We start from the raw sequence: 9,757 nt of genomic DNA on the forward strand, positions 1-9,757 counted from the left end.
ACAGCCAAATGCTGTGTTTTCAGAGAGTTACTAATATCTTATTACCATTTAGTTATTGCTTGAAATACATTTATGTCTATGTGAAGTAATTTCAAATATTAATATTAGACACTGGTATCCAGAAAGTAACAACTGTTGTGATTAAAAAATTAACAATATTGAAAAAACAAATTTTATTACATCTTAAGTAGTTTTTCTACTTAATTTCCATTCAAATTGTGGCAGTAATCATACTGTGGCACAAGTTTTTCAATACTGTCTCTGTAGAACTCTGCCACCTGCAATTGCAACCACTGGTTTATACTGGCATGCAGTTTGGCATCAGTATCAGAGCACTGTGTAGCAAGCCTTGTATCCATTTCTGGGAAGAAATGGTAGTAACTTGGTGCCAAATCTGGGCTGTATGGTGGATGATAAAACATCTGCCATCCAAAACCCCATAGGAGCTCTTGGGTACAATTGGCCATGTGTGGACCTGCATTGTTGTGAAAAAGCAAAACTTTTGTGCTGGTTTTCCCCAATACTTGATTTGTATCACCTGCCTTAACTTTGTCAGTGTTACCTCTCAGAGTTAACTGTTATGCCACATTCAAGGAAATCAACAAGAATCACTCCCTTGGAATGATCTATCTCACTGAAAGTGTTTGCAAAAACTTCCTTGGTTTCGTTGGAGAATTTGTGCATCCCCATTCCATCAACTTGATACACAACTGACATGCTTCACCTAAGTCTAGGCCCAGTTGCGATATGATCAATACGTCTGTTACCATCTTTCTCGTAATCTTCAAGAAAGCTTGTTTTTTGTGGCCTTTTGTTAGGATTTTGGGAACCCACCTAGCACAAAATTTGTGGTACCCCACTTTCTTTGCCACAGTTTCATGCACCAAACTCCGTGAAATTTGGAGAAAAGATTGCAAAAGTTTTGTAATTGTGATACAATGGTTTTCATGAAGTTTTGTTGTTATTTTCATCACCAGTTCGTCAATCACAGGGCCGGGCCTACCACTGTGGTGCTCATCATGGACATTGGTATGCTCCTTTTTAAAATCAATGCACCATTGCCTCACTCAGCTGTCACTCATTATCCTTTTTTGTACACATCACAAAGTTCACAATAAATTTCAATTGATTTGCAGTTTTCTGCTGACAGAAACCTTATCGCAGAATGCATCTCACAAGTTACGGGATTTACTATGGCAGTGCACATTTTGATACATCACAGAAAACAAAGTGGCATAGACACAGACCACTTGCTACCACCTCTAGATGCATACTGAGTGTAAGAATGTTGTGGCACCAAGATGGCAGCTGTAGCCCCACCCACCACCTCCATAGACAAACATCTGTTACTTTCTGGATAGCCATGATATAATTCCCACTTTATCATATGAAAACTGAGAAACACTTGTTAATGTCATATTTGTGAATTATCCGCTTCTCAATCACAAAATTAATTGTTTTTCAGACAATCCAGCAATGTTTGCATGGAAACCAATGCGGCGACAGGACTTCAGATGCCCCTTATGTGAAAAAAAGTTTGTTAATAAATCAAATCTCAACATTCATGTGCGTGATAAACATGGTGAAGGGTCAGGTCCACAAGTCTGTTTCATCTGCTTTAAACAAGTGAAAAACCAAAGCTGTTTACGTGTTCACATGTATTACAAACATCGTTCTAATTTATCACCAAGTTCATTGCCTCATAATGAAAGCAAAATATAAAATTTTACTAAGTTATCAAGCTTTCAAAATGTTCATGCAATACTCATAAAAATACTGTTCCTAAAGATATTTTAGAATTTGTAGTTGTACATTTCATAGGGCAGCTCTGCTGCAGAATTTACAGAACTGTATAATAAAATTTATGTTAAAGTGCATAGTTATGTAGAAAATAATTGATAATTTCATAAACTGAAAAATGTTTCATACCTAGTGCCCGTTTTAGGGAGTCTTTTGTATACATACATGCAGGCCAGTATTTTAATGTCTGATATGCTGAATATTATAAACACACTGATGTTAGCATAAGTACTTCATTTTTAAAATTTATATTAATATTTTTGTGTAAAGATAGAAACAGTATTTTCTGAGACACTTTTTGTGTTGTATGTTTCACACAGTGTAAAGAAGTTTAATATGTTTAAATGAACAAATAACTGAAAAAATTATCCAAACAGACCTTTTTTTGTTAAATATGAAAAATTACTCCAAGACTCAGAAAAAGCATGGGTATGACACTGAAACTTTAGGAGATTGTGATGTGTTGAGCAGCAACACCCAAAATGTGATGCTGAATCTCAAGAGCTTTGTACACTTTGTGCAAGCATTAAGGGAAAGAGGAAAATCACTGAATTTCAGGCCCTGTATAATTTCTTGCATGTTTTTGTTTGCCAAACCGTGTGCCTTGAGTGTGGCCCTTTGTTGAGTGTGTTCACTGTACTACTAAATTTGATTGTGATGATTTGCAGAGTTTATCATCACATGGGCAGCAACTGTATAATGTTCCTGTATGTGTTCAGAAAAATAAATTGCATTTGAGTCTCTTACCATGAAAGTCTAATGGGTGATGTATAATAGTTACACTTGTTTAAGATATAGTAATAAATGAGGTCAGAGAGTGATACATCTGAGTACTGAAGCTGTACATTCACATACTTTCCAGATATTGTTGCAGTCGAATGACAGAAACCTGTGTTGAAAAAGTTTATGCTGTCTAACTGGTGAATCTTGCACCATAGTTGCTGGGTGATAAACTGAAGTAAGTCTGATATGAAGACTGAATCTTTGCCTGATGAATATTTCTCTGCCACATGATAGTTTTGATTCATAGAATTTTGTCAGGACATTTGGCTTTTCACAAAATTTGTGTGTTATTCATCACACATGAGCTTTTTGTTGGTTTAGCTGATAAAGCCACCATTCTTCAAACTTGATCATGTATGTTTATGTAATACAGAAACAAAAAGCTTCATTTTCATTAATGAATCATAATTGTAACAAATATAACAGTGGACTCACATAACAGAGATGGCTGAAACAAATGAGTATTTATAACTGGGTGCAAAAAAGACCATTATTATGGGTAAAGAGAGGTAAAATATAGTCTCCTTTTGTGATGCACAACTTTTTCATCTGCAGTTTACACTTTATGTTATCTAATATAACTGCATTTAACTGTCTCTATTCTGAATTTTTATAATAATGCTTGACCTTTCACTTTACTGAATTTTGTGAGTACAGTCTCTATAATTACGGTTCTCAACCAACTGTGTTTCCAAATATCATTTTCTATTATGACTTGCATTGAGTTCACTTGTGTTAGTTTACTTGTTTGATTTCTAACTAGTGCAGTATTAAATTTGTTTTTAATCCATAAATGACCTTATATGTTATTGAAATGATTTGCAGTATTTACTGCTGTTTTATTATATGCGGAGTTGCCTTATTCTTTGGCATAATTCACTATGTCAAAGAAATCTTCCTAATTTATTTATGACAGAGTGTAGATACCCAAACAGTTACATAGGCTGATTTTAAGGAGGTGGCAGCATACTTCATACACAAAATTATTCATGCTTCAAAAGAAAATTGTGTGTGTTTCAAGCAAGGCAAAGAGAGAAAATTATAAGTGTGAAAAACTTGAAATCGGTGCCCTTGTATCGAGCCTCTTTTATTATTTAATGAAAAAAGATTATCACTTTCCCTTATTGCGAAGTATTTGTTAATGGGAAATAGAATTTAATAAAAAACCATTCAGTATTACACAACAACATGATTCTTAAGAAACGCCATAACATTTGTAGTAATTTTAGTTTCCTGTTTCTTGGATACAAAGCTAAAGCTTAACACTACTATCAAGGATTTAATGGCATATATAAGAATGAGCATATGTAATAGGAAATTCCATGGTGTTGTCCCAATCATTATTAGCTGCAACCTTAAAGGCAACCTTCACTTTCTTAATACAAAGAGTGGAAAAGACTATCTCTCATCACATTTTATGGTTTTTGATAAATGTAAAATAAACTTAATAAACAAATCATTTAAAAATTATTTAATTTATATGCTTATCTACATTTTATAAATGAAACTTTCTGACATTTTCTTCAGTGCTGAGATACAATTGCCCGAAATGTTCTTAGTGGTACCAAACTATTTTTCTCTAAAAGTCAAGTCAGCTAAAATAAATGGTGCTACATTACCCTATAAGATAATAACTGCTTTATTCACAGCATATCTCAGAACTAATCCACATTTTGTCATTATTGGTTGGCCAACATGGCTGATGCACCTATAGTATTGTTTCAGGTGAGAATAGATGTTACTAAATTGACTAACAAAGTTTTGTGCTTAATAACACATGCATTAATTTACTGACAGATACATCCTAAAAGACTTCATCTAATGCAAAAATTTTATGTTCTTTATCACGTACCATTCTGTCTCTAAATGCAACTACCTCTGACCTAACTATTTTGATGTTGTGACACCTATTTCCGGAAAATTAATGGAGCCAAAGAACAGTTTTAACTCATTCTAGCAACTCAGTGGTAACATTTTTATAGATTTAAAAAGTAATATCAACTGTTTCCCTTCTGTGGACAACATGGTAGTTGTGCCTCACGTGGTGCTTTCATGCAACTCATCACATGCTGGGTACTGAATATTTCCAAAATGCTCACTATTTTCCAGCATTATTATTGTGTCTGCATTTATACTGGTACCAGGGGAGTTTTGAATATTAATTTGTGATTTGTAAACTATTGCATTCATGACTTATTAAACTGGTTGTTCGGTAATGTGAAAATTACCGAACAATCAGTTTAATAAGTCACAGATGCAAAATACTAATGCATATTCTCTACAGACGAATGGAAAAACTGGTAGAAGCTGACATCGGGGAAGATCAGTTTGGATTCCGTAGAAATATTGGAACACATGAGGCAATACTGACCCTACGACTTGTCTTAGAAGCTAGATTAAGGAAAGGCAAACCTACGTTTCTAGTATTTTTAGACTTAGAGAAAGCTTTTGACAATGTTGACTGGAATACTCTCTTTCAAATTCTGAAGGTGGCAGGGGTAAAATACAGGGAGCGAAAGGCTATTTACAATTTGTACAGAAACCAGATGGCAGTTATAAGAGTCGAGGGACATGAAAGGGCAGCAGTGGTTGGGAAGGGAGTGAGACAGGGTTGTAGCCTATCCCCGATGTTATTCAATCTTTATATTAAGCAAGCAGTGAAGGAAACAAAAGAAAAATTCGGAGTAGGTATTAAAATCCATGGAGAAGAAATAAAAACTTTGAGGTTCACCGATGATTGTAATTCTGTCAGAGACAGCAAAGGACTTGAAGGAGCAGTTGGACGGAATGGACAGCGTCATGAAAGGAGGATATAAGATGAACATCAACAAAAGCAAAACGAGGATAATGGAATGTAGTCGAATTAAGTCGGGTGATGCTGAAGGAATTAGATTAGGAAATGAGACACTTAAAGTAGTAAGGGAGTTTTGCTATTTGGGGAGTAAAATAACTGATGATGGTCGAAGTAGAGAAGATATAAAATGTAGACTTGCAATGGCAAGGAAAGTGTTTCTGAAGAAGAGAAATTTGTTAACATCGAGTATTGATTTAAGTGTCAGGAAGTTGTTTCTGAAAGTATTTGTATGGAGCGTAGCCATGTATGGAAGTGAAACATGGACGATAACTAGTTTGGACAAGAAGAGAATAGAAGCTTTCGAAATGTGGTGCTACAGAAGAATGCTGAAGATTAGATGGGTAGATCAAATAACTAATGAGGAGGTATTGAATAGGACTGGGGAGAAGAGAAGTTTGTGGCACAACTTAACTAGAAGAAGGGATCGGTTGGTAGGACATGTTCTGAGGCATCAAGGGATCACCAATTTAGTATTGGAGGGCAGCGTGGTGGGTAAAAATCGTAGAGTGAGACCAAGAGATGAATACACTAAACAGATTCAGAAGGATGTAGGTTGCAGTAGGTACTGGGAGATGAAGAAGCTTGCACAGGATAGAGTAGCACGGAGAGCTGCATCAAACCAGTCTCAGGACTGAAGACCACAACAACAACAAAGCTATTTACTGCAGTCCTTAAGAACAACGCAGTCTCACAACGAAGTGTGAAGATACAGATTTGGCAGATCACACAATGTACATTAAAACTTGTGTAAGTCCACCTTAATCACTGCAGTCTAATACCTCATATTCAACCGCAACTAAATGTTAAGGAACTTGTTGTCTCACAAATTCTACAGCAATCAACCACATCACAGCCATATTGACACTGAACTGTTATGTACCTTGAAAAAAAGAAGCGTGTTTGATATGCTGCAGTAGTGCGGCACAACATTGCTGGTGTGGAATCAGCCATGCTTAAGAAAATTATGCATGTAGCTACAGAACAGGCAAACAGTGACCATGAGACACTCAAGAAAGAACTATGATTAGCTGTTGGCTGGCACCTACCACTCAACGCACTGAAATATCAATCTCAAGGTTATTTTAATTGAAGTATAGCAGTCACCACATTCAAGCAAAGTGCACTTCAGTTGCTGTGGTGGTCCATCACCATCAAAAAGTTAGTTAAGTATTTACATAAACACAATGAGTAGGTAGTGTTTTCCCATATGTCTCCTACATTTTTAAATGTTTAGTGGATAGAGTTACATTCAGAAAAAAATTCTGTGTAAAGAATCTTAACTTCAAAGAACGAAGACAGTAGCGCACCTATTATGGAAACTGATTTTAAATTGTGTGATTATACTGTAAACAAATGGTCACTATGTACTATGCCAACATTAAAAAATAAATCAGTGTTACTGTCTGTTAGGTGTAAAATTCATTGAACATCACATTGAAAATATAACATGTAACAGCTTGTATGTGTGCATATGTAAAAGTAAAACATTCCTATGAAAGAAGGAAGGAAAAAATATCTTATGTAGTCATTAGTTTACTTTGAAGAGTTAGTCAAATTACTTCATTGAAGTTATTTTAGAAACCTGCCATGTTTACAACTACTTGCATTTAAATTACATTTCACATCCATTTCATAATCATTGCCCGAAGGGTGCATGCACAAAGCCATACAGAAACAATGAAATATATAAATATTAAATGTAATCCATGCATAGAATATATATCTTCATTGGTGTGATGGGAATAGGCTAAATGACAAGCACACACACTTGATATAAAAATAATAAAATGTACTATATCAAAGTAGCCTGAACGGAAAGTGGAAAGAAGGAAAATATTTCAAATAACAAACATAAAAGTTTCCACAAATCAGCTGACTGAAGGGTGAGTTTAAAAATACAAGTACATAGTTATACAGCCGAAATATTAGAAGAAGAAGGAGAATTCTTGCAACTGCACACCCAAAACTTAATGGAGCAGTCTTTGCACTGCCAAAACCTGAAGATTCACATCAAGTACATAGAACTTTAAAAATGTATACACAACAATATTGAGATGCTAGGGAGCATGGACTTGGAAATGGAATTTGCTGGTTGTTGTTATGGGTGTGTTACAGAGTAAAGTATGTTATTCTGACAGCATGCTGAGGAATAATCCCTCTGAACTTTTTATTCTGTTCTCAATGTTGGTTGAGATATTGTGAGTCATGCATATTACTCAGTTGACTTTCTTGCTATGCTGACTCAAGCTGCAACCTTATGCAGCTAGAGGCTCTGAAGTGTAACCTGTAAAAGGTTGTGTGGCTATGTCAGTGCTTGAGAAACACCATGATGTAATCAGTTTCTAACCACAGAAAATGTGCTCCAATCACAATCAATTGAAAAAAGTTCAAGACCATGCTATCAATGTACAGAGTCATGCTCAACACATTCTGGGGATGTTCAAAGTGTGGTGCATTTGGAATTCATGCCTAAAGGCACCACTATAAACTCTGAAAGTATTGTGAGACCCTCAAAAAACTGAAAACATGAATTCAGTGAGTTAATCTCCACATGGGGCACCCTCTCTTTCAGCATGACAATGCCAAATCACACGAGTGCTGCAAGATTTGCAACAATCCGACACCATGCGTTTACTGCCATCGATAAACAGCCACATCTGATACCAGTGTAAACAGAGAGGGGGGGGGGGGGGGGGGTCCTCCGAGCACACTCAGTCTTTGCCTTCATGAGTATTCACTCATTTCACTCTCTTTTCGGGGGGCATGCTATTCTGTCTGACTGATTTGAAATCATAGGCTGAAGGTTGGGAGAGGTGGAATTCAGGCGACTCTTTCATTGAACAAGAAATACATTACTCTGTCTGTCCCCAGTAGCTGAGTGGTCAGCATGACAGAAAGTCAATTCTAAGGGCCCGGGTTTGATTCCCAGCTGGGTCAGAGATTTTCTCCACTCAGGGACCGGGTGTTGTGTTGTCCTAATCATCATCATTTCATCCCCATCAACACGCAAGTCGCCGAAGTGGCGTCAAATCCAAAGACTTGCACCTGGCGAACGGTCTACCCGATGGGAGGCCTTAGTCACATGTCATTTACATTTACTCTGATCACCACAAGAAATACACAAGCAGCTGATGTTGATGAAATAGTGACTACCAATTGCTGCTGCTGCTTACTTCTTTAGCTTTTTACATGCTCTAAGATGTTCCATGGTAACATGTCCATTTGTGTGGAAATCATCTGATCCAGAGAGCTGAGCAGGTCCTCATCAATGGTATCGTTAAGAACAAGAGGTGTTCAGGGAGTAAAACTGAAGAAGGAAGGTCAGTTACATAAATTAAGGAATGGACCCTACTGACAGCTATGGTTCCCATTACTGTAGCTGGTAAGTGAAAAGAAAATCCTAATGTCACTCCTGCATCCCTGCTCTATGTCTTAGCATATACCGATGATTCACCATATTATCCTGCTTCCTTCACTTTGTTTTTTTTTTCTTTTCTCCTCTTCAACTGCTGTTCCTCTCCCCCCTTCTACAGAAACTGGGATCTCATGAGACAAAGTGTCTGTATCCCCCTTAAGTGGCTGAATTTGGCTTACATGGACTATTGAAGGGAAGGGGAAGCTGCAACTTGATTTTAACTGGTGGGATCATCTCTATTACCTAGTAAGGGCCATTATATCATGACACAGGCTTCTTCATTTTCCCCTTTGGCACATAAGTGTTTGTTAAAATAACCCGCTGACCCATGTGGTACTTTGGTAACACTGCCTTCACATCATGTGCCCTTTCCTGTTTCTCTAAGGCCTTCATAGTAATTTTTTGTATTTGTCTCCAGATAAGTTTCACTCTCCTAGTGACATACTTCACTGACAAAATGTCACCTTGTGGCAGTACTGTGCAAAACTCAAAGAGCAATGGCATCATTCGTCCAAAAATTACTTTACGTGGGGATAACCCTGTGTTCTGGTGAACTTATGAGTTGTATGCAGTGATGACGTAGGCCAGTAGGATTTCCCAAGTGTTATGCTGGGAATGTATGTAAAAACTCAACATTTTTGCAATTTTCTTGTGGACTCATTCTGTGTGACCATTAGTTTGAGGATGCAGAGTGCTCATCAGTAAATGTTTTTTATTTTCAACAGCCTGCACAGCTGCTGCATTAATTCTGACATACAACTTGCCCTCTGATCCATGATTATGGTTTTAGGTCTCCCAAACTGAAGTCTCCACTGGCCAACAGTGCCTGAGCCACTGTCATGGCTTGCTGGTCAAGTAAAACTTTCATGGAAATGTACTGAGAAAAATGGTCAGTAATGGTTAAT

General features: G+C 36.8%; 1 protein-coding gene across 2 annotated transcripts in view; it reads left to right on the forward strand.

Moving 5' to 3' along the window:
* Positions 1-3,216, forward strand: part of LOC124611912 (longitudinals lacking protein, isoforms H/M/V-like) — a 453,788-nt gene extending 450,572 nt beyond the window's left edge. Inside the window, exon 9 of one of the 2 annotated variants that reach the window (XR_006979507.1) lies at positions 1,466-1,589. Coding sequence is in view for 1 of the 2 variants with exons in the window: in XM_047140288.1 (XP_046996244.1) it covers positions 1,466-1,722 (257 nt within the window). In the remaining variant the exon portion in view is untranslated. Of the gene's footprint in view, positions 1-1,465 lie in introns of both variants that reach the window. The other variant, XM_047140288.1, reaches the window with a different exon arrangement.
* The last annotated feature ends 6,541 nt before the right edge of the window (positions 3,217-9,757 follow it).

The sequence above is a fragment of the Schistocerca americana genome, chromosome 1 (genome assembly GCF_021461395.2).
Source record: "Schistocerca americana isolate TAMUIC-IGC-003095 chromosome 1, iqSchAmer2.1, whole genome shotgun sequence".
Lineage (NCBI taxonomy): Eukaryota > Metazoa > Arthropoda > Insecta > Orthoptera > Acrididae > Schistocerca > Schistocerca americana.